The following is a 25,286-nucleotide window of genomic DNA, read 5'->3' as shown; positions in this document are numbered from 1 at the left end:
TTGCTCTATGTTGCAGATCTTACCAGGCTTACCATTGCATGCAGAGGATGGAGAGCAGGACCTATGCAACCACTGCCTTCCCCCTGTGAGGTCTGGGGAAAGGCAAAATGTAGAAATAATCTGCGGCTGGCATAAATGTTTCCCCATTACCACAGGAGAATTTTGGAAGAAACTGTAAAGGAGTTAAAATCCATGTAACCGAGGGAAAATTGATAATGTTCCTTATGCAGAGCAAGACAAAGACAGAGTTTGTGCATCTGTCTGTCCATCATGAGTATGTTTGTTCAAGAACTCCTCCTAGACAGTAGAACTAGGACCACCAATTTGGAATGCAGCTTCCTCTTCTCATAATTTAAAGCAAGATCAGGGTTTCGTTGTGTTAGGACAATGAAAAGTGTGTGGATTGTGATCGTTTCATATCAAACATAAAAGGAGGGATGTAATAGCATGGACAGTTATACTCACAAATGATCACAGGGGGAAACAAGCACCTCAGTCCCAGGGAGCAGCTACCAGCCAGCAGCACTAGGGAGAAGCCAGTAGGCAGGCTTCGTAGCAGCCCCCTCCCTGGGCCAGCCTCATAGTGAAACCAGCGGGTGGGCTATGTGGCCCACCTGCCAACCCAAAACGGCTCCAGACTTGTGCAACGCTGAATAAGCGTTCTAGTATTGCTATATATCATACTCATTGAGACCTGTTTTTAAGCTATATTTTTCTGAGGTATAAAACTAGAAGTGAAATATAATAAACCATCTCTCTGTTTTTATATTGCCTAGAAGAGACAGTTATTAATTACACAGCAAAACATACAACTTAGCTAATATACGTCAGCCTTATTAATTGTCCAGATCAAAGAACAAACAAGTAATAACACCTAATAAAGAAACAGAAAGGGAATATTTTCTTTATTATTATTGTAAATAGTCTTTCCCATTAGAGAGCTAGCATTCAAGCTTTAGTAAATTAAAATGCTTTATAACTTTTTGCAAAATGAACAGAATCTAGTTGTTTATTATCAGTGTACTGGAGATGCTAATTCACAGAAATGTAAATTATATATGCGGGCAGCTGAATTGCATATTTTTGTATTTTAAATAAAAAGAATAATTATTGGTATTAAAAAAGGACAAGTACAAAATAAAGGCTGATCATAATCAGCACATCCACTTTTTTAATGCTGTAAAATTTTATAAACTGTGAAAACCAAATACAGAAATTAAAGTAGAAGCATAACAGCTTTCGATGTTATGGTATTTCTATAACAAATAACAAAAAAAGGAAGCCTAAAGCGATAGCAGCACTGTGTGCACTAGAATGTATTAAACTGGTATGTGTCACCATTTCTCTCTACTGAGTTGTTAATGTTAGAACAGCCAGTTAAAAAATCTACATTTTTGTTTTGCCGGCTTTAATACACCTCTTCAAGATATACACAATGGCTACGTCTACACTGGCATGATTTTCTGGAAATGCTTTTAATGGAAAAGTTTTTATAAAGTGTGGACTTTATAAGGAATTTTTGCCGAAAAGCGTCCGTGCCAATCTCGATGCGCTTTTGCGCAAAAAAGCTGCGATCGCCATTTTAGCCATTAGGGCTTTTTTGCACAAAACAGTACTGTGCTGTCTACACTGGCTTTCTTGCGCAAATGATTTGCGCAAGAGGGCTTTTGCCCGAACGGGAGCAGCACAGTATTTCTGCAAGAACACTGACGATCTTACAAGAGATCGTCAGTGTTCTTGTGGAAATTCAAGCGGCCAGTGTAGACAGCTGGCAAGTTTTTCCACAAAAGCAGATGATTTTGCGGAAAAACTTGCCAGTCTAGACACAGCCAAAACCAATAGTTTGGAAGGTATGTGGCCTATAATCAGGACTAATATTATGCTGATGGAAGACAAACAAGGAAGGGTATTGTATAGAAAGTGCATAAGGAACAAATCTTAGGATATTTTGATGATGTTTCCTGACTGGAATTTTGCAAGAAGGAATCAGTAAGAAATAAATTACTGATGAAACTATGGCTGGCTTCAAGTATAATAAGGTTTCTATCTGGAAACTTGGATTCTTTATTATGCTATTTAGATTCTTCATATAGAGGGCAGCTCTGACTCCTATGGCTTTATTTTCCATAATAAAAGTATGCAGTAAAGCACTAAGAACCTTTTCTGAATTTCTAGAAGTATTAGATTATTTTCCCCTTATTATTTGAGACTGGAACAAAAGATCTTTAGTTATCTACTTCAAAGGAGTGTCTGTGGGCACAATTGCCAGGATGCATTTATCTGATGTCAAAATCTGCCAGATTTAATATTTTCCTCTCGAACAATCTGAGCCCTTCTTAACATATCTTTCTTTGTTTTGGTCACAAAAAGGACTGGTGGAGCTATGAGGTTCCTGAATCTAATTAAATTACAGATATTGACAGTAAAGTCTCTTTTTTTTATTAGACACCTCTCTGAAATAAGGATGAAGAGCCACATTTGCAGTTAAAAAACAGATATTTGCTAGGAAGATTGCTATTCACCTCTTTCTTCAGCTTTAAAAGCCTATGTCACAAATGACACTTCCAGTTGTTCTGGAGGTGGAAAAATACCAAACAAGTTTGTATGGTCAATCTCATTCATCTGTGAAGCACCCAATTCTCTCCTTTCATTGGATTTTATGGTACGAAAAAGGAAGAAATATGCTTTTATTTATTTATTTTAACAGCTATACATTTATTTACGAATTGAGGAGCACAATGGCCTTTTCATAACATTTTTAGGAAGCTCCTTTTTCAGTAGGGATAGAACATATTTTTAAGGTGACTTATAAAGGAATAATAACCCCTTTCCTTCATCATCTCTAGAGAAGGGGCAAAGGATGGTGACTTGTTTTCCAGAAGATTTAGTAAGCGGGGAAACAAGTAGGATGCCATTTTCTTTTCCAGAGATCAAGTACATAAATGTTATTGAATATTATAAATGTGGTCACTTACCCACATTGAAAGAGTCCTTATACCTAGAGATGATCAATATTTTTGGATTTAAAGTCTTGATCCGTAGTGAAACTACTATCTGTGTGCTGTTAGGACTCATCATGTGCCCAGGCTGTGACACAGAAATGGTAAGACAGGGCACTCATCTTCCTCAGAGAGCCTTTCCCTAGCAGATTACGGTTTCTCAGTTGTGCAAGTTACCAACCCAGAACAAACATCATCTAGTACCCTAAAATGAAGTTTCTCAGATCAAGCAAGCTGAAAAACAGACCCTTTTTCTCTTTTAGCATTTTCTCCTTCAATGTCCTTACTTCACTATAATTGTTAGGACTCCCTCCGCTAATGTTATCAATGTTTCTAACCTTGCAATTGGGTGAGTCTGAATGGATTTTTAAACAGTAGCTCATTCATAAATGTTTATCAAAGAGGTATAAATTAGACACCAATCCAAATTCTAAGCAGATCCTACACCAGATCACAAAGTTCTGGGTTTTTAAAAGTGTCAACATTAATATACTTTTTCCACAAGAGAAATCATGAATTGCTGATCATCAGAGTATTGAAAGTAGAGAAATTAGCTATACTGGGAGAAAACAGGGATATCAATCTATCAACAAGATCTTTGAAGGAGTTTAGTAACAGCTATATTTCCTTTAGTATCCAGGGTTAGTTTGTGTATAGTCACATATCACATTGATCTCACTATTTGAATATTGTGTTAATTTGATCATTTATTAACAGTGATTTCATATTATTGCTCATTAATTTATCAATTAGTTGTAGTCTGATTTGATCATTATATTTTTTCACCCTTGGTTTATTTAAAGAAATTATATTAAGGTAGTCAAATTAAAATAAATTCCCATTACATTTTGAATACATCAGAAGGATTTTATTCAGCATGAATCCATAAATGTATTGTGCTGAAGACCTTCAAAAGCAAAGGGTTTATTACCCAAGTTGTGCCCCTGAATGGATGTCTCCCAATGGCAATGGAAGCTTCGTATGCATCTCCATGGGTACAATTTTGTTTAGCAAAACAATTGATCTGCATTTTACATTTAAGAATGCTGCAATAATCACATTTTACACAAATGTTTGAGATGCCTAGAAGAAATGCAAAAATATTAACCAAAGAGAAACTGCTAATGAAGCAACCATAGATTGTATAGTACCATCTGAGATTAAATAATTAAAGATACCAATACATACTCAAGAGTGGTCAAATGCTGTAATCCAGTACATTTTACACATGCTCACATGAAGGAAGCTATTAGTTCAAAATAATACCATAATTATTTTCTTTGGTTTTAATTTTTATTACTATTTTCAGATCACTGTGACTCTGTATTTTTTTATTTGATCATTACTAAGGCAAATAATTGTTTGAGAGAATTAAAAAAACAACAAAAGAGAATACCCAGGATTTTTAAGGTAGATGTCATGATGTCCATAAAGATTTTCTCTTTTTCTATTTAAAGGTAATTTTCAGAATTGATCATCTCTACCAGTATGTCACTATTTTAATGGACATACTCATCATTGTTTTTGTACCATGCACTATTTTATAATCTGCAGAACTTTTAGTCCACAGAATTAAATATATGTTCATACTTATGACTACAAAAAAAGCACAGCTCATACAATGGGTATATTTTCCTTTCACTTTCTTTTTTTCTATATACAAATAATTATTTTCTGTAAAATTATATTTATAATTGAAGACACATTGATTAACTAGAGTAACTGAAAATTTGGAATTAATTTTAAGTAGCTCAAAATATTTCTGTAGTTGCATCACATTTCTGTAAAGTCAGTCTGAAAACATTATTCAAATAATATTGAGGAGCATGCCAGTCTTACATTCAGCATAATTACTAGTGTACTAGAATTACTCTTGTCACAGAGAGAAAACTATAAGTATCCCTATGCAAAGAAGCTGCAATTCTTTATAACTGTACAATTTAAAGTTAAAGTTTGTCAAATTACAAAAACTGTATTTTACACTGAATACATGCTGCTGGTATTCCTTAAGAATTATGATGGGTCCCTGGCCCAAAGGAATTTGCAATCTCAATTAGATTTAACACAATGAGGATGACAAATACAAATGGAGGGATAGGATAAACAGAAGAAATACAACTTTATAGAATGAAACATAATGGACTGTCTAAATGTTAAGAAATCCAGAGAGAAACATGGTGTATGCATAACATTAAGTTAATTATCATTAGTTTTATTCACAGCATCCACAGTGATGGGGAAGGTGAGAGTTGCAGGGAGGTGTTTGTCCCAAAGTCTTTTTCTGACTGAGCCTATGATTTTGGTATTTAAGGGACTAAGTTACATTTCCTAATTCCTCTAATACAGTAGATGTTCAAGACCTGCTGCCTAGAATTATTTAAGATAAATCAATTCGATTTATTCAAAATTTTTTTTGTAATATGAGGGTAAAACAATTCTTCTTGTCTATTTCAAAATTTCTTCTGATAGTATAGTCTGTTGCTGTATCCACTGCCTTGTTTATTATTTTAATTTTGTATTTGGTAGAATACTCTGAGGACTATTCTACAGGACTGCAACTGCCTCATTTAGAACAAGTACCAATATACCATTAGCTCTACAATCTACCGTTAATCTTTTTTGAAAAATATAAAGCAAATTTTAAAATTCTAGAAATTTGCAGATAAAAATGTCACGAAAATCGCATATGTAATTTTTCTGTACAACTGACACAAATGCATGAAAAATTTGATATTTGTGCATGCAAACGGCCAACTACATTTCAAACTCCCCATCTGTGCAAATAGCCCCAGAACAGTAAGGTTTTTTTAAAACCTGGTCCTTAAGACACTGTCCATTATCATTCCATCATATTTTACTCTTGTACCTTCTCTCCTCTGCCATCTGTTTCAAACTCTTAGAACAACCACTCCTCCAAAAATTCCAAGTTCGATACGCTCCTCAATTTTAACCACTTTTAAATTTATAAAATTAAAATAAGTCATATATTATTATTATTTTTAAAAATGTATGAGATGTGCACATATTCAAAGGCAGAATATTTACAGGAAAATACATATTTAATGGAACAATAATATCATACACATAAGCCTAAGCAATAGCATTTTCTTATTTTGTCTTCTTTTTTTCCCTCTTCCTGCCTTCAGGTATTTATCATCATAGTTGTGTCTTGTCTAAATCTTAGACTCTGTACCTTCTGTGACTTAAGGACAATGTTTAAAGTCAATAACCTATCAGTGCATAAAGTTAAGCACATGATGAAGTCTTTACTAGTCCGGGCCCTAACACTGTAAACTCTCTGGGGTAGAAATAATGTGTTTTTCATCTATATTAAAGGTGTCTAGGCCACTGCTGAGAGTGGTATAAATGGTTCTACAGATTTAATGATAATAACAACATTTTTATGCATTAAGTGACACACACTGAACCACCCAGTGCACTGCACATAACAATCAATTTAGAAAACATCTACATTGAAGTATTTCTCCTGGTAAAGTTCCTTTATGCTGTAATTCCACATGTGCATTTGCGGTCTCAAAGGATTTCATCCTGTGTTCACTTTCTTTTTCTGAAGAGAACGCAATTGTTTTGTACCCAAAAACCTCATACCCACAGAAGTACTGATGATACAACTGTGTTCAACCATTATGCAACACTTCTCTTTAAAAACAGCCTAGTATCAAAATAATTTCTCATTGCCTACTCCCTCCTCCAAATGGACTGCATTCACCAGAAACAAACAATATTAATTCAGACAAAGCTGCTCATATAACCAAAGCAGGATTATAAATATATTCAGCCTAATCAGAAATACTGCAGGTGGCTCTCTATTCTTATCAATGAAATCAGATAATACATCTGATAGGGTAGTACAGACATAGATGTCAATAATACTGTAGGAAATTAAATTCAAAGATAGATTTACATTATGCTTTGAAACCTTACTTTGTGCAATCCTTTCCCTCTACAAACGGGGTGCCATAAGAATAATAAACTTCTCTCACTAGCAACTGCATCCCTGCCATGTTATAGCCAGATAGGAACCCCCCTTGTAACATCCATTTTTGCTTGCCTGGAGCATGCAGGGCACACAGAGCAGAAGGCCCAGGCTGTGTGACCGTGAACAGAGATACGCCAATTGCTGACCAAGAGGCTGCCAAGGAGTGTCCTTGACTTAACCCATATTGATACGAACACACAGCCGTCTGCGGGGGGAGGAATCTCTCGCCTAGTAAAAGAATATCCGGCACTCCTAATTTACCTATCTTCCTCTCTTACAAGTGTAAATTAACTTGAAACTTGCTTGTAAGAACTGGTGCCACAAAACGGACCAGTACAATTTGGCCTCTTAGATAAGAAAGAGGATACAGGCCCCCGGGGGTATAAAGATGGGTCCAGCAGTACATTTACTTTGAGTGTCAATCTACCATCTATCTGCTGGTCGGGTTAGGCGTTTGATCTCCCGAGGTTCCAGAGGGGACGCCCACCTCGTATTTGTCTTTCCTAGGAATTGAGAGACCGGCCCTGGTCTGACACGCTGGAGTCGAGAGGCACAGAAAGGGGTAAAAATTGTACCTGGATGTCATCCTTTGTCTTAAGTGTACACATAGACTTAGAGCTCTTTAAAGATTAAGCTGTCACTTGGTACCATTATTTCTATTTTCTATCTTTATTTTCTTTGTAACCATTTTTAAAATCTGTATTTGTTAACAGTTAAGAAAGAGAGCAATAGCCATCGTAACCATATGCTTTTATAAGTCTTTTAATAAACCTGTAACTGTTTAAGCTTTAACCTGACTCCTTCAGTTGCTGTAATAGAACCAAGCACAATTTAAAAGAACTTCAGCCGGACATAAAGGGACAGGCATAGGAAGAGCTTGGGCGTTTGGATCTGTGTCACTCCCAGGTGACAGATCCATTGGGGCACCTTTCAGCCTTTCCCAGGCTGCCCGCTGCGAAGGAACCCTGTGTTCTAGCAGCTAAAATCTAAGATGTAATAAGCTCTTCTTATATAAAGGGGCGTCTGTTGGTCTGCTGGCTACCCTCTGCGACGAGACCCCGGTCCTAGCAGTAAAGACACGGACGTTAAACCTTTTCTCGGAAACACACACACACTGCCCTGACCGTCGGCTGACACATGTATAGTAAGTCGACAAAAGAAGGAGTAAAGAACTATATTTCATGACATTTTGATATATGGTATACCAGAAAGCCAAATTCATTAAAATGTAGGGATGGTAGATATACATTAATTTAATAATAGTGTAACTGCATCAAGACTTAGCAGTTACATAATGATTCAATAGTCCTTGGGGGAGAACCCCACTCCTGGGCAGTTCGCTATTACTCTGCACTGCTGCCTCTATATCAGGGAGCCTGCAAGGGGAGCCTCTGTTGGCAGGGGTCCAAACTTCTGGATTATGCAATGTAACACTGTATGAAATACTTGTGTTTTTAAGTGTATAATTGTATAGCCATAATGCCTATCTCGCTAAAACTTTTTAATGAATACTTTTCTGAAGGGCTCAGTGTGGTAGTAGAAGTTAATTTCATTTGCAATAAAAGAGCAATATTTTGACAATGAAGATTTTCAAAGTCTTTGTTATTATTCATTTATTATAAAAATCTGACATGGAGTTTAGTTTAACTCTATAACCTGGCTGATATACAAATAATCCCTTTAGCTCCCCTCCTTCTAATATGCACAGATGATATACTTCTTTCCCCTGGAAGAACTACACCTGGCTTCCATTTTAGCACAGCAATGTCTTTCCTTAAATTACTAAGAACATTTTCTCATCATAGCACTACTGGTCCTTGCCAATAAAGAGAATGAGACAGAGGTTATAAAAACCATTAAATGCTCAGATTGATTAGCAATATTGAATATGATCAAAACTACACATATAGTTTACCAAATAAAAATGTAATATTTATGTGAAAATGCAGCCTTTGGTTGTAAAAAAAAGCTGCTTAATGACCTTTAAATCACTTTCTTATATAAGCATTGGTAATATAGTGGGACATTTACAGTGAAAATCTCTTGACTCTGCAGTATGCTGCATTGTGCTGCAGCAAATCTCTGTCTTCTACATCACAAAGTCATGCTGCGGCAGCAAGAACTTTCTAATGGTCTGCCCAAACAACTAAAGCACACTGAAGTGTAAACATTCTAAAAGTAGCTGAGCTATATTCACAGAATGGTCACATAAAGCCAACATTTTTATTAATCTCCTAAGTGTTCTGTCTTTTGTGAGAATAACAATTTTATAAAATAAAATTAGATACCAATTATTTCACAGAATCACTTCAATATTTACAGTTTATTTAATAAATTACTATCGTGTCAAATACTAGGGATGTTAAATTCAGTTTAATCAACTAATTGACTACTCAATGGAATTTCTATTGACTAGTCAATTAGTTGATAAGCAGGAGAGCTCCAGCGGGGTTAGTTCCCAGGCCTGCTGGCTCTTCATACATTTAAAAAGCAGAAGCGCCGCAGTAAGGAGGACCACGCACAAGTTGGAATCAGATGTCCCGGCTTGTGCCAGTTGCTCTGCTAGGTGCACCAGCCTTTTAAATATATTAAGAGCTGGCAGGTTCTTAATGCATTTAAAAAGCTGGTGAGAGCGGAGGACCTGGTGTGAGCTGGGAATCAGCTGTCCGGACTCACGCAGGATCTCCCCCACTATTCACCAGCCTTTTAAACGTTATAAGAGTCAGCAGAGAAATTGTTGGATGTTCCTGTTTGTCACGGAGTGAGGGGAAAGTGCACATTTTGCTCCGTTCTTCAATCTGGCTGGGGAGCACACTGGGCAGGAGACTATGGATTGCCCCAGTCAGGGGACATGCACCCCTTCTCCAGCTGTGCCTGCTGTAGCTGTAGCGGTCACAGAGCTTCTCACCTAGCCCCCAGCTGCTGCAGTGAAAGAGGGCTGGAGTAGTTCTCTCTCCCTGGGACACCCTGCACACTGAACCGCCCATCCCCAGCTCCACCCCAGAGCAATGATTTAAATGAATAAAAACAAAAAATATTTGAGTTAAGGACACGAGCAATGTCAGGTAAATCTTTTAGTATGTTAATGTAATCAATATGCAGTTGAAGAAAGCAACATTTTTCCAGTTAGATATAGAATTGTCAGAATTCTCTTTATTCAGTGGTTCAGCCAAAGATGCCACAACTATTCTAAACAGTTCAGGTTGTGAGATCTCCCACAGGATATTCAAAAGGTTCTGTTGCTACAAAGTGACATTGAACAAACGGTTCAGAATCAATATTATAATTAAATTAGAAAGGCTACCAAAATAAAGAACTCTATAATAATGGGGGATTTTAATTACCCTCATATTGACTGGATAAATGTCACCTCAGGAAGAGAAGCGGAGATAAAATTTCTCAATGGCTTAAATGACTGCTTCTTTGAGCAGCTGGTACAGGAACCCACAAGGGGAGAGGCAATTCTCGATTTAGTCCTGAGTGGAGTGCAGGATCAGGTCCAGGAGATAACAGTTACAGGACCGCTTGGAATAGTGACCATAATATAACAACATTTAACATTCCTGTGGTGGGAAGAACACCTCAGCAGTCCAGCACTCTGGCATTTAATTTCAAAAAGGGGAATTACACAAAAATGAGGTTAGTTAAACAGAAATTAAAAGGCACAGTGACTAGAGCAAAGTCCCTACAAGTTGCATGGAAACTTTTTAAAGACACCATAATAGAGGCCCAACTTAAATGTATACCCCAAATTAAAAAACACAGCAAGAGACCTAAAAAAGAGTCACCGTGTCTTAACCACCATATAAAAGAAGCAGTTAAGGACAAAAAGGCATCTTTTAAGTAGTGGAAGTCCAATCCTAGTGTGATAAATAGAAAGGAACATATACACTGTCAAATCAAGTGTAAAAATGTAATAAGAAAAGCAAAAAAAGATTTTGAGGAACAGCTAGCCAAAAACTCAAAAGGAAATAACAAAATGTTTTTTAAGTACATTAGAAGCAGGAAGCCTGCTAAAAAACCTGTGGGTCCCGTAGGAGATCGAGATATAAAAGGAGCAATCAAGGAGGATAAATCCATTGCGGAGAAACTAAATGATTTCTTTGCTTTAGTCTTCATGGCTGAGGACGTTAGGGAGATTCCCAAATCTGCACCATCCTTTGTGGGTGATGAATCTGAGGAACTGTCCCGGATTGAAGTGTCATTAGAGGAGGTTTTGCAACAAATAGAAAAAACTAATGTTAACAAATCCCCAGGACTGGATGGCATTCATCCAACGGTTCTAAAAGAACTCAAATGGGAAATTGCTGAGCTATTATCTGTGGTTTGTAACCTATCCTTTAAATCGGCTTCCGTACCTAATGGCTGGAAGGTAGCTAATGTGACATCAATATTTAAAAAGGGCTCTAGAGACGATCCCAGCAATTACAGACCAGTAAGTCTAACTTCAGTACCAGGCAAATTAGTCGAAACAGTAGTAAAGAATAAAATTGTGAGGCACATAGAAGAATATAATTTGTTGGACAAAAGTCAACACGGTTTCTGTAAAGGGTAATCATGTCTTACTAATCTATTAGAGTTCTTTGAAGGGGTTAACAAACATGCAGACAAGGGGGATCCAGTAGATATAGTATACTTAGATTTTCAGAAAGCCTTAGACAAGGTCCCTCACCAAAGGCTCTTGTATAAATTACATTGACATGGGATAAGAGGGAAGTTCCTTTCATGGATTGAGAACTGGTTAAAAGACAGGAAACAAAGGGTAGGAATAAATGGTAAATGTTCAGAATGGAGAGGGGTAACTAGTGGTGTGCCCCAAGAGTCAGTCCTAGGACCAATCCTGTTCAACTTATTCATAAATGATCTGGAGAAAGGGGTAAGCAGTGAGGTGGTAAAGTTTGCGGATGATACCAAACTGTTTAGGATAGTCAAGACAGAAGCAGACTGTGAGGGACTCCAAAAAGATCTCACCAAACTGAGTGATTGGGCAACAAAATGGCAAATAAAATTTAAAGTGGATAAGTGTAAAGTACCGTAAAATCTCGAGTATAATGTGCACCTATATATAATGCGCATCTGCCTTTAAAGGTCAAAATTCTAAACTTTTATCTATAATGCACACCCCCATTATACCCGAGATTTTAAGGTACCATATACATAGGAAGGAAGCGGCTTGCGCCTGCTGCGGGGCCCTCCTGCTCCGCTGAGCTCACGCCTGTCACGGGGTCCCTCTGGCCAGCTGAGCTTGTGCGCACTGAGCTCATGCCTGCTGGGGCGGGGGGAGAATGGAGTCTCCCCCACCCAGCTGCCAGCACACGGAGCTCGCACATGCCAGGGGAGTCTCCCGTGCTCAGCTGTCTGCAAGCCGAGCTTGTGCCTGCTGGGGGAGCCTCTCCTGCTCAGCTGCCAATGCGCCGAGCTCCCCCACAACCCCAGCCCAGCCCAACCCAGCTCATGCCTGCCGAGGGAGAGTTTAAATTTTTTTTAAAAGTCTCCTGTGGATAATGCACACCCCGTCTTTGAAGTTCAAAAAATGGGAAAAAAAGTGCGCACTATACTCGCGACTTTATGGTAATGCAGTTCGGGAAAAATAACCCCAACTATACATACAGTATAATGGGGCTAATTTGGCTATGACAAATCAGGAAAGAGATCTTGGAGTTATTGTGGATAGTTCTCTGAAAACATCCACAGAGTGTGCTACAGCGGTCAAAAAGGTAAATAGGATGCAAGGAATTATTAAGAAAGGGATAGAAAATAAGATACAGACTATTTTACTGCCCCTGTATAAAACTATGGCACACCCACATCTTGAGTACTGTGTACAGATGTGGTCTCCTCACCTCAAAAAAGATATTTTGGCCTTGGAAAGGGTTCAGAAAAGGGCAACTAAAATGATTAGGGGTTTGGAACGGGTCCCATATGAAGAGAGGTTAAAACGACTGGGACTTTTCAGTTTAGAAAAGAGGAGTCTGAGGGGGGATATGATAGAGGTATATAAAAGCATTTGTGGTGTGGAGAGGGTGAATAAAGAAAAGTTATTTCTTAGTTCCCATAATAGAAGAACTAGAGGACACCAAATGAAGTTAATGGGTAGCAGGTTTAAAACTAATAAAAGATAGTTCTTCTTCACACAGCGTGTAGTCAACCTGTGAAACTCCTTGCCAGAGGAGGCTGTGAATGCTAGGACTATAATAGAGTTTAAAGAGAAGCTAGATAATTTCTTGGAGGTTAGGTCCATAAAAGGCTATTAGCCAGGGAATAGAAATGGTGTCCCTGGCCTCTGTTTGTCAGAGGCTGGAGAGAGATGGCAGGAGACAAATCGCTTGATCATTGTCTTCATTCTACCCTCTCTGGTGCACCTGGTGCTGGCCACTGTTGGCAGACAGCATACTGGGCTAGATGGACCTTTGGTCTGACCATTCTTATGTTCTTATGTTACGTTCTAACGTAGTACTTGAGGGGGCAATATTATGTTTGCACATAATTCCTCCTGTGTGCTACAAATAAGAATATCGTATTCTGCTTCCCTTAGAATAGGAATAGATTTTGAGCAATGTTCATGCTATGAATATTAATGACAGTTTGAAAGAACTATATTTCAAACATGGCTATTTTACAAGCTATGTTTTCTGATTTCAAAAAATGTAATTATTTCCACTTGTAGATAAGGAAAAGACACAATGATCCAATTCAGTCCTGGTGAAAGTTAATATCAAGACTTAAATTTGGACACAACAAATGGGCAGATCTGATATTATAATTTGGGAGTTCCTGAGCTCAATCCTACACACTCTTCATACATCTATTAAAGCACTCTTTTGCACAGTATTGTTTGTAACATTTTTATAATATAAATAACAGATTTAACATGTGTGTACCTAAATATAATCACAAAAAGATTAAACAAAAATTCTAAGGTTTTAAAGCCAGAAAGGATGATTACAATCATCTTCTAGCCTAACTGCCTGCAAAACATAGGCCACAGACCATCAAATGATGCCTGCCTGCATCAAGCCTATAACTTCTAGCTGAGCTACTGCCTACCTTTAGAAAGACAAGCAGTCCTGATTTAAAGGCTTCAGGTTACAGAGAATCTACAATACAGGCAGTCCCCGGGTTACGTACAAGATAGGGACTGTAGGTTTGTTCTTAAGTTGAATTTGTATGTAAGTCAGAACTGGTACATATTGTAGGGGAAACCATAGCCAAACATTTCTCCCGAGCTCAGTTTTATTCTCCCACACCTCACTTCCCTCAGTCCTTTATTCTCAAGCTGAGGTGTCTGCTGAGAAAAGCCACTCCGCATCTCCCTGGTCTGCTGGGGGAGGGGCACTAGCGTCGCGTCTCCCTGGTCTGCTGGGGGGAAGCAGCTAGTGAGGGGTTGCTTCACCCCGTTTGTAAGTAGGGATCTGATGTAAGTCGGATCCATGTAACCCGGGGACTGCCTGTATACTCAGGTAAATTGTTCCAATAATTGATTACCATCACTATTAAAAATGTGCCTTATTTTAGTCTGAATTTTTATGGTTTCATTTACTAGGCACTGGATCTTTTTATGTCCTCCCGTATCAGAAATCTTACAGACCATGATCGAGTCACTTTTTTAACATTCTTGTAAATAAACTGACTAGACTGGGCATTTTTAATCCCTCACTTTAAGCTTGTTTTTTTAGCCATCTAATCCTTCTTGTATTACTGAACCCTTTTCAAAAGGTCAGCATCCTTTTGTTTTAGCTGTAGATATTAGAACTGGATCCAGTGTCCCAGTTGATGTCTCACTAATGCCATATATAACGTTAGAACTATTGTGTCATCATGGAATGCATAGTGAGGCTCTTGCATGGATGCTGCTGCTAACTCTGGTTCATCTAGATAACATGACAGTAACCACAAAGTAGATTTTGATAGAATGCCAAACAGCTGCCAAACAGTCTGCCAACAGGGTAGGTTGTTAGGACTTTTATTACCACAGTATATCTCATTTAGGAAAGACTAGACTTATTTCAGGTCTAGCCAATCTGACAGCTCTGAGAAATTTTGAGACGTGGATATTTTCTTTCATGGCCCTCAAAACCCTGCTAGTAAGTCACTGCTTATGGCTGCCTAAGATGATGTTATGCTTGGTTGAAGTCCATTATCCAAACCATCCTGAGGAAAATCCAAAGTAGCTGGAATTCCAGAGTCCTTGGGGTTTTGTTTTCTTCGTGGCACTATGAGCTGAACCATGGCTAGACTGAGAAGGCTTTTAGTATGGAAGTCCATATGAATATCTGTAAAATCCCAATGTGTTGGCGAAAGCATGGGTCTGTATGGAGAATGAGGCTTGATGAAGGATGTCCATTGAAGAATGTACAATACCATATCTACTAAGTCCAAAAACCAGGATATCTTATGTTAGCATGGAGCATTGCTTCAGCTCACATTACCTTCTGAATCATCTTCATTACAAGTGCATGTGAAGGGCATGTATAAAGTAAGCCCTTTGGCCACCTGTGTGCAAGAACAGCATCTTATCTCAGTGACCTGAGATATGCTTCCTTGTTACTTGACCAGTCTAAAAAATGGGAAGCTGCCAAACAGTTTGACTGCCAGAATGCAAAATCTGTGGCTGGCTCAGAACCTAATATAGAATGCTTTTCTTTCTCAATAGAGAAGTCATTGTCTGAAGATGATTATCTCTTAGACACTATATATTTTTTCCCATTTTTGTGATTCCTATGGTATGGGGTTTGTTTTTTGGTTTATTGTTGTTTTTGTTTTTTGAGCAGAAGTAGGGTCTGCTTTACAGGAATTTCTGAGTGAATGTAGCCTTGGTGGGATCTGTTGCATTCCATTTCATAAGAAAGCCTTGAGACTTTTAGATATCCTTCCTTTCTGGCCCCACACTCTGAATTTCAGTGCTTCTACTTTTGAAATGAGGACTCATTGTGAAAATCCCCTGATTCACACTGGGTATTAGGGAAGTTATATAGGAGCCCTACTTTTTTTCCCCAAGGAGCTGAGGTCCCACTATTGCTGTGGTTCTCAACTTGTTTCAGTCCATGGTCCACCAGGCCAATCAAAAAAATTTCGTGGACCACCTTCTTTTTAAGACATGATAAAAAAGAGCAGACAACAAACATTTTCATTTGAAATTTATTTCTTACTAACAGATGTTTGGATTCTCTTCTCACTGACAAGCTGTTCAATGTTTGCAGTGGTACCGATAATGCACAACAAATATCGCTTTCCACTGCAAGCCGATTCCTCTGTTTGGACTTAACGTGCAAGAAACACGAAAATCCAGTCTCACACATATAAGTTGATGCAAATGGCAAAAGAAATCTGACTGCGTGTGCTGACAGATTTGGGTAACTCCCGGTCATGCTGGCCCAAAATTTCTCTATGGCAGACTTCTGGTACAAACCTTGAGCCGCAAAATCATTTTTCAGATCCAAGAATTCCTCCTGCAGATCCTCTGGATCACTATTAACATCTGTTGTAAATGGATTCCTGATGAAAGATAATCCATCCCTTCTCCTGTCCACCTCTGGAACATATAATTGGAATTCGTCCCGTAACTTCCATAAATGATAGAGAATTTGCATCCGAATGGCTTCCTTTTCCTCGAGCATGGCATCTACATATGGAAATTGAACCAAATTATTGCTTTCGACTTTTATGATCCAGAGTTCCAATTTGTCAAGAAAAGCCTTGATGATGCTTTGGTGAGAGAACAGATTTGCATCTTTCTCTTGCAGCTGACAATAAAGTTTGTTCAAGATTCCAAAATTATTGACAAGATACGTAAGTTCTAAATTTGACTGTGTCAGCACATTTCGGAATTCCTCTTTCCCTGGAGAAATAAATCTAACTCCTCTCTCAGCTGAAAAACTCTGATGAGTATCAGAAGGGTAGCCGTGTTAGTCTGGATCTGCAAAAGCAACAAGGAGTCCTGTAGCACCACAATTTCAACAGCTTCCCCACCATCAACCTCAGCCTGGACCAGTCTACATGGGATGTCCACTTCATGGACACCACGGTGCAAATAACTGACGGTCACATGAACACCACCCTATACCGAAAACCTACTGACTGCTATGCCTACTTTCATGCCTCCAGCTTCCATCCTGGACATACCACACTATCCACTGTCTACAGCCAAGCACTGAGGTACAACTGCATTTGCTCCAACCCCTCAGACAGAGACCAACACCTACAAGATCTTCACCAAGCATTCTTGAAACTACGAAACCCACACAAGGAAGTAAGGAAACAGATTAACAGAGCCAGACATGTACCCAGAAGTCTCCTGCTGCAGGACAAGCCCAAGAAAGAAACCAACAGAACACCACTGGCCATCACCTACAGTCTTCAGCTAAAACCACTCCAATGCATCATCAGTGATCTACAACCCATCCTGGACAACGATCTCTCACTTTCACAGGCCTTGGGAGGCAGGCCAGTCCTCACCCACAGATAACCCGCCAATCTGAAGCATATTCTCCCCAGAAACTATACACCGCACCATAGTAACTCTAACTCAGGAAACAATCCATGCAACAAACCTCGGTGCCAACTTAGCCCACATATCTACATGACCAACACCATCACAGGACCTAACCAGATCAGCCACACCATCACTGTTTCATTCACCTTGCACATCTATCAATGTAATATACGCCATCATGTGCCAACAATGCCCTTCTGCTTTATACATCGGCCAAACTGGACAGTCCCTATGTAAAAGAATAAATGGACACAATTCAGATATTAGGAATGGCAATATACAAAAACCTGTAGGAGAACACTTCAGTCTCCCTAGACACACAATAGCAGATCTAAAGGTAGCCATCCTGCAGCAAAAAAACTTCAAGACCACACTTCAAGGAGAAACCACTGAGCTACAGTTCATCTGCAAGTTTGACACCATCAGCTCAGGATTAAACAAAGAATGTGAATGGCTAGCTAACTACAGAAGCAGCTTCTCCTCTCTTGGTATTCATACCTACAGTTCAGCTGCTAGAAGTGGGCCTCATCCTCCTTGATTGAATTAACCTTGTTATTTCTAGCCTGATTCTGGCCTGCATATTTATACTTGCCTCTGGATAATTCCACTACATGCATCTGACGAAGTGGGTCTTTGCCCACGAAAGCTTATGCTCCAATCCATCTGTTAGTCTATAAGATGCTACAGGACTCCTTGTCACTTCTTTTGAGTACGTTCCCTGCTGACAACCACCATACAGAAGTGTAGAACAGCAATATATCAAAGTCGGAACCCATGTCCAGGCAAAATCTTTTGAACAGCCTGGTGTTCAGAGCCAATGATTTGATGGGATTCACTTTTTACCAGCCCTTTGAAAATGGCGTTCAGTTGATCAGGCAATGTTTTTGGTGCCAAAGCTTCCCTATGAATGAAGCAATGAACTCCGGTTACCATTGGAGCGCGCTGTTTCACCAGTGTTTGGAAGCCCAATCTTGAGCCCAGCATGGCAGGTGCACCATCAGTGGTGACACCCACAAAATTTACCCAATCCAGACCATGTACTTAAAAGACATTGTTAACAATTTCCATCATATCCTTAGCCTTTGTGGTGGTATCAAGAGTCTTACAAAAAAGAAACTTGTCTTTGAAGTCTCCCTCAACCATTTATCATGCAAACACCAATAGATGAGGGCACAATGAGACGTCGGTCGATTCATCCAAGTGTATGGCAAACAACGGAGACCTCTTTATTTCATCCATAACTTGTTCACTGATGTTCTGTGATATCTCATTTATCCGTCTCAATACTGTGTCGTTAGAGACAGATATATCATTCAGCTTCCTTGCTGCTTCTTCGCCAAGAACAAGCTGCACCATCTCTTTTGCACAGGGGAGCACAAGTTGCTCTACAATGGTATGAGGCTTCTTGGCCTGTGCAATTTTGTATGCAACAATGTAGGAAGCGCATACTGCATTGCTTGTCTTATTGTAGAATGCACTTGTTAAGTCGAGGAGCTGCCGTTTCAGACCTGATAACTTCTGCTCAAAATAATCTTCATCCTTTTGCAACAAGTTAGGGTGACACTTTTCGAGATGGAGTTTCTGCTTAGCCGGCTTCATTGAGTCATTCCCCAAGACTTTGAAACAAATAACACATTGTGGCAAATCCACACCTTCTTCTTCTTGACAAGTGAAGCTGAATTTGATGTAGTCCTTTGAATACTTGCACTTGACATTTCTTTCTGTCGCTGCCATTATATAGAAACTACACCACACCTGTAAAACAGCACATGTAGCACAGGACGAACAACACAGCACTGCTCAGCACGACGGTGGTACAGACCCTCAGAGCCTCAGACGGAAGTTACTGGCAACAAAACGTGGTTGCATCCTAGGTGATGCTATTGATGACTCGCCATGTGCATGTGAATACTTGTGCTTGTAAAACAGCCTGACGGCGGCGCCTGCTCACACCTTTGGACAATATTCCTGTGGACCACCAAAAAAGCCACAATGGAACACCAGTGGTCCATGGCCCACCAGTTGAGAACCACAGAACTATGGAGAGTTAAAGTTGGATCACTTAAAAGGTTTTTTTTTTTTCTGACATAAGTCTTCAGGGTAGGGGACTGGGATCTGACATGTCATTTTGTCTTTGAGCTCCATGCCCTGGCAGTGCAAGGGTCAGCTTGCTGTGAATAGCAAAGACATACTTCATCCTCTGACAAGCCTTTTAATGTTGTTGCACATAGAGCAACTTTCTGATTTAGTAAGCACTGAGTATTAAACCTCTGATTTAGCCAGTGATTGTAGGATAGCCCTGCCATAGCCTGGGAGCCGGGCAATTACCCAATCTGATGGAGAAGGAGAACGAAAATCGCTTCATTGCTCACTACTTTCTGAAATGCAAATGAAAAGTAAAGTTGGAAAAGGAAACAGTAGCTGTTTGCTTTGTCTTGAACCACTACTACCACAAAGGCAAAAGTTCTGGTGACAAGACAGAGATGGGGGAATAGCCAGTATGGATTATGCTGTACTGCTGAATGCCCTCCGAAGCTCAAAGGGGGAAAAGACCCTACTTCTCAAAATTGTGAGAGATGCTTGGATATCAATGCAAGTTATTCATTCTAAGCCAGTAGTATTTCAAATGTCTCACAATTAAGGCTATGTCTAGACTGCAAGCCTTTTTGAAAGAGAGCGTCTAGACTGCAACCTCTTCTTTCGAAAAAGTGAGCCGCTTTTTCGAAAGAGAGCACCCAGGCAGTCTGGATGCTCTGTTTTGAAAAAGCTCTGTTTGCATTCAAGAACGCCTTTTTTCGAAAGAACACTTTTGAAAAAAGGCGTTATTCATCGTGAAATGAGGATTACCACCATCGAAAGAAAAGCCGCGTTCTTTTGATTTAATTTCAAAAGAACGCGGCTATAGTCTAGATGAAGTTTTTTTGAAAAAAGGCTACTTTTTTTGAAAAAACCCTGCAGTCTAGACACAGCGCAAGTGGGGGGAGGGATAGCTCAGTGGTTTGAGCATTAGCCTGCTAAACACAGAATTATGAGTTCAATCCTTGCAGAGGCCGTTTAGGGATTTGAGGCAAAAATTTGTCAGAGATGGTACTTGGTCCTGCTGTGAAGGCAGGGGACTGGACTTGATGACCTTTCAAGGTCCCTTCCAGTTCTAGGAGATAGGCAATCTCCATTATAAAATAAAAATCCTCCCCACAGCACAAAAGAACTTCAAGCATGTTAAATAACTCTAAGAAACATTTTACTTATATTACCAATGGAGACAGAATTAATTTTTAAATACTTTCTACATTCTGAATTTATAATGAATACTACAAGTTTTCTCTATGTAGCAAGCAACAAACTAAAAATGTTTTAGTGTGATCTATTTTTCTTATGGAAATGCATTTTATCTCCCAGGCTGGTGATATTTCCAATTATACTAACAAGCAGTGCAAAATTTAAAACTTACCAGGGAACTTATCATGCGTTGAGAAGAGCGTGCAATATTGGCAGGCAGGCCAAAGAAATCAGGTTTATCATTTTCTGGAAGGCTTTCAATAATATCACGGTAATCCTACAAAAAAAAAAAAAGAGAGAGAGAGAGAGAGAAGGAAAGTAACAATAACTGTAGAAGTTTCCTATGCAGTTCATGAAATCAACAAAATGTGCTGAAAAGAATTTCAGAAACATTTTTTCAAAAGATATACTTTCATTTGATAGGATTTATAATTAGTTGAACAACAGAATTTTGTGGACATTTCTAAATAGTACCACTACTAAAATAGAGAAATGACTCAAGTATGTGAACATATGACATGATATACCAGAGAAACTGCTAATAATTGAACACGCTAGTGAAACAGAACAGAAATCCCAAATTGTTTCAATTTATAATTGACAAAGAACTCTGATTATAGTGAAATTGTGATTACACTATACAAAAGCTCTCTGCGGACAATTACAAGACTTGAACAGATCAATTTGATGATCTCCTATAATGCTAATAACGCCACATTTACAATTTTTTTTACACTATTTTGAATTCGAATTTGGACCTAGTAGTTGCTTTCTCCTTCGTGTTGTAATCCAATGCAAGATGCTTGATAAGCTATTCTTTATTACTTGCTCCATTATCTTCCCTGGCACAGAAGTTAAACTAACTGGTCTGTAGTTTCCAGGGTTGTTCTTATTTCCCTTTTTATAGATGGACACTATATTTGCCCTTTTCCAGTCCTCTGGAATCTCCCCTGCCTCCCATGATTTTCCAAAGATGATAGCTAGAGGCTCAGATACCTCCTCTATCAGCTCCTTGACTATGTCTAGACTGGTGAGTTTTTCTGGAAAATCAGCTGCTTTTCTGGAAAAACTTGCCAGCTGTCTACACTGGCCGCTTGAATTTCCGCAAAAGCACTGACTTCCTACTGTAAGAAATCAGTGCTTTTTGCAGAAATACTATTCTGCTCCCGTTCAGGCAAAAGTCCCTTTTGCACAAAGCTTTTGTGCAAAAGGGCCAGTGTAGACAGCTCAGATGTTTTCCGCAAAAAAGCCCTGATCGCGAAAACAGCGATTGGGGCTTTTTTGCGGAAAAGCGTGTCTAGATTGGCACGGATGCTTTTCTGCAAAAAGTGCTTTTGCAGAAAAGCGTCCGTGCCAATCTAGACGCTCTGTTCTGAAAATGCTTTTAACGGAAAACTTTTCTGGAAAAAGCATTTCCAGAAAATCATGCCAATCTGGACGCAGCCATTGAGTATTCTAGGATGCATTTCATCAGGCCCTGGTGACTTGCAGGCATCTAAATTTTCTAGGTGATTTTTAACTTTTTTTATTTTACCTTCTAAAACTACCCCCTTCCCACTAGCATTCACTATGTTAGGCATTCCTACAGACTTCTTGGTGAAGACCGAAACAAAGAAGTCATTGAGCATCTCTGCCATTTCCAAGTTTTCTGTTACTGTTTCTCCCTCCTCACTGACCAGTGGGCCTACCCTCTCCTTGGTTGTCCTCTTGTTTCTAATGTATTTATAAAAAGTCTTCTTGTTTACCTTTATTCCCGTAGCTAGTTTGAGCTCATTCTGTGCCCTTGCCTTTCTAATCTTGCCCCTGCATTCCTGTGCTGTTTGCCTATATTCATCCTTTGTAATTTGTCCTACTTTCCATTTTTTATAGGACTCCTTTTTTTATTTTTAGATCATGCAAGATCTCGTGGTTAAGCCAATGTGGTCTTTTGCCATATTTTCTATCTTTCTAACACATCGGAATAGTTTGCTTTTGGGCCCTTAACAATGTCCCTTTGAAAAACTGCCAACTCTCCTCAGTTTTTGTATGTGCTATTTTAGTTTTTGTATGTGCTATTTTAGTTTTTGTTTTTCCCCTCAGTCTCGATTCCCATGGGACCTTACCTAGCAGCTCTCTGAGCTTACCAAAATCTGCCTTCCTGAAATCCATTGTCTCTATTTTGCGGTTCTCCCTTCTACCCTTCCTTAGAATTGTGAACTCTATGATTTCATGATCACTTTCACCCAAGCTGCCTTCCACTTTCAAATTCTCAACCAGTTCCTCCCTATTTGTTAGGATCAAATCTAGAACAGCTTCCCCCTGGTAGCTTTTTCAACCTTCTGAAATAAAAAGTTGTCTCCAATGCAATCCAAGAACTTATTGGATAGTCTGTGCCCCGCAGTGTTATTTTCCCAACATATAAAGTGATCATTATGGGTGAGGGTGACAGGAACATGAAGCAGGGTGTCCCTTACTACTTCTGCAAAACCATGCAGCCCAGGTGGCTGGAGATCCAATCAGATCCTATTATCCAGCAGATCATGTGCATGTGGATTGGGCCATCAAACAGCAAACACTTATATACATGCTTAACTTTTCTACTATAAATAGGCCATTTAAAAATATTGAACCATAAAGGGTCTTTGGCATACATAAAATATTTTTCAGAGTTTTCTCAGAGTCAGTTTTAATGTTCTGATGCCAACATATGCTACATTGTGGAGAGTTGTGACTAGTTCTACCACTGAGAACTGGAACCCTTCATCATAACATACTCCTTCCCAGGCTGTCTGTTCTACAGCCCACCTGGCCTCTCCATCTGCTCTCTTGTTGCCATCTTTCAGTTTCCACACAGTGGACCACTGGATCTGGCAGGTCTTTCTTCCACACACACTGCTGCTCTCACTACAACCAAGTACAACCTGTTATTCTATCACATATGGAGCTGGAATTTAAGGCTAAATGCTTTTTTCACAAATTAATATAAGAGCCGAGGAGTGAAATCAAGAACAGCAAGACAGTAATACAACACAAAATATAACAATACAAATTGATGCAGTCTTGTTTGGCAAATATTGGCAAAGATAACACACAGTTAAAACTTCTCATAGGTCCCATTATAAGGGGTGATTCGTTAGCCAAATATATCTCTTATGTGACTCTGTTTCTTCCCCATGTTCATTACTGTATAGCACATACAAAAACTTTAATCAAGAAAACATCATAAGTGAACCCTTTGTTATTTCAAATTTCTCCAGTATTTTTAAAAATGAGTAGTGCATCTCTTATTTTCTTTGGGATTTCACCATACATTTTCATCAATATCAAATCTCAAAATCTACATAAAATGAAGTATGCAAAGAATACATATTTAGTGTTTTTTCCTATTAAATATTAGCATTTTTATTGACTATTATTAGTGTTATACAGCATAGTCCTACAGAGACTAAACACCTTCATTTCCCATTAATTGCAGTGGGATTTATGTATGCCCAGTACCTTGAAGGAACCTGCCTTAAATTGTGATATTCATTTGCTAATTTAGTACTGTAAAAAAAGAAGAAGATTTGGTTTCCATGGATGATAACAATACAAGTATACTTACCAAAATGCTACAGGAATTTGGTAGAGAGATGGAATAGGGGAAGCTGGTCATTTTCTTGCCCCTAAGATTTAAACCTCCAATAACTCTGGAATTAAACAGCTGTTCCAGATAGGTCCGCAGGACCCTCATATCAAAGTAATTATCTATCCGGCCTCCATAAATAGCATTTTCAAACAGGCCATGCACGAATTCCCATTGAAAATCTTTAGAACCTATAAGTTACAAAATATTAGTGTCACATTGACCTTTTCCTGCATTTCCTGATCAACATTATTAAAGTCAGTCTTCAGCGAAACAAAGAATACAAAGGAATCCTATAAAGCAACAATCTCATTACTAAATAATGTAAACATAAAGTAAAATAAAATAATCACACAATGTATAATATTAAATGTTCTAACATCTGTACTGTAAATGTTTCAAATATTTTTCCTGTGATAAGAGTATAATTAATGTGTTTTAAATTCCACTGAATGACATAAATATTGCAGATGTCTAGGGGAACTTTTATTGTACACATCTCACTTATCAATCAACCCTGTTTAGTTGGAGAATAATAGTACCTTCTCACTACTGGTCATTCCATATTCAATTGTGGCTTCCTACCTCCTAATCCTTAGCCATAAGAACATAAGAATGGCCCCCCTAAGTCTCCTCTTTTCTAAATTGAAAAGTCCCAGTTGCTTTCGCTTCTCTTCATATGGGACCCGTTCCAAACCCCTAATCATTTTAGTTGCCCTTTCCTGAACCCTTTCCAAGGCCAAAATATCTTTTTGAGGTGAGGAGACCTCATCTGTACACAGTACTCAAGATGTGGGCATACAATAGTTTTATACAGGGGCAGTAAGATAGTCTGTCTCTTATTTTCTATCCCTTTCTTAATAATTCCTAACATTCTATTTGCCTTTTTGACTGCCTCAGCACACTGTGTGG

At 38.8% G+C, this 25,286-nt stretch overlaps 1 protein-coding gene across 2 annotated transcripts in view; it reads right to left on the bottom strand.

Moving 5' to 3' along the window:
- Positions 1–25,286, bottom strand: part of DYNC2H1 (dynein cytoplasmic 2 heavy chain 1) — a 328,959-nt gene that overhangs the window by 48,917 nt on the left and 254,756 nt on the right. For both annotated transcript variants that reach the window (XM_089775660.1, XM_089775659.1), the window contains 2 exons: positions 24,354–24,565; positions 20,943–21,047 (listed from right to left, as the gene is read on the bottom strand). In XM_089775660.1, the coding sequence (XP_089631786.1) occupies positions 20,943–21,047; positions 24,354–24,565 (317 nt within the window). The remainder of the gene's footprint in view (positions 1–20,942; positions 21,048–24,353; positions 24,566–25,286) is intronic.

Source organism: Pelodiscus sinensis, chromosome 1 (assembly GCF_052426305.1).
Source record: "Pelodiscus sinensis isolate ZL-2025 chromosome 1, ASM5242630v1, whole genome shotgun sequence".
NCBI classification, from domain to species: Eukaryota; Metazoa; Chordata; order Testudines; family Trionychidae; genus Pelodiscus; species Pelodiscus sinensis.
This window is presented reverse-complemented; position numbering and strand designations above follow the sequence as displayed.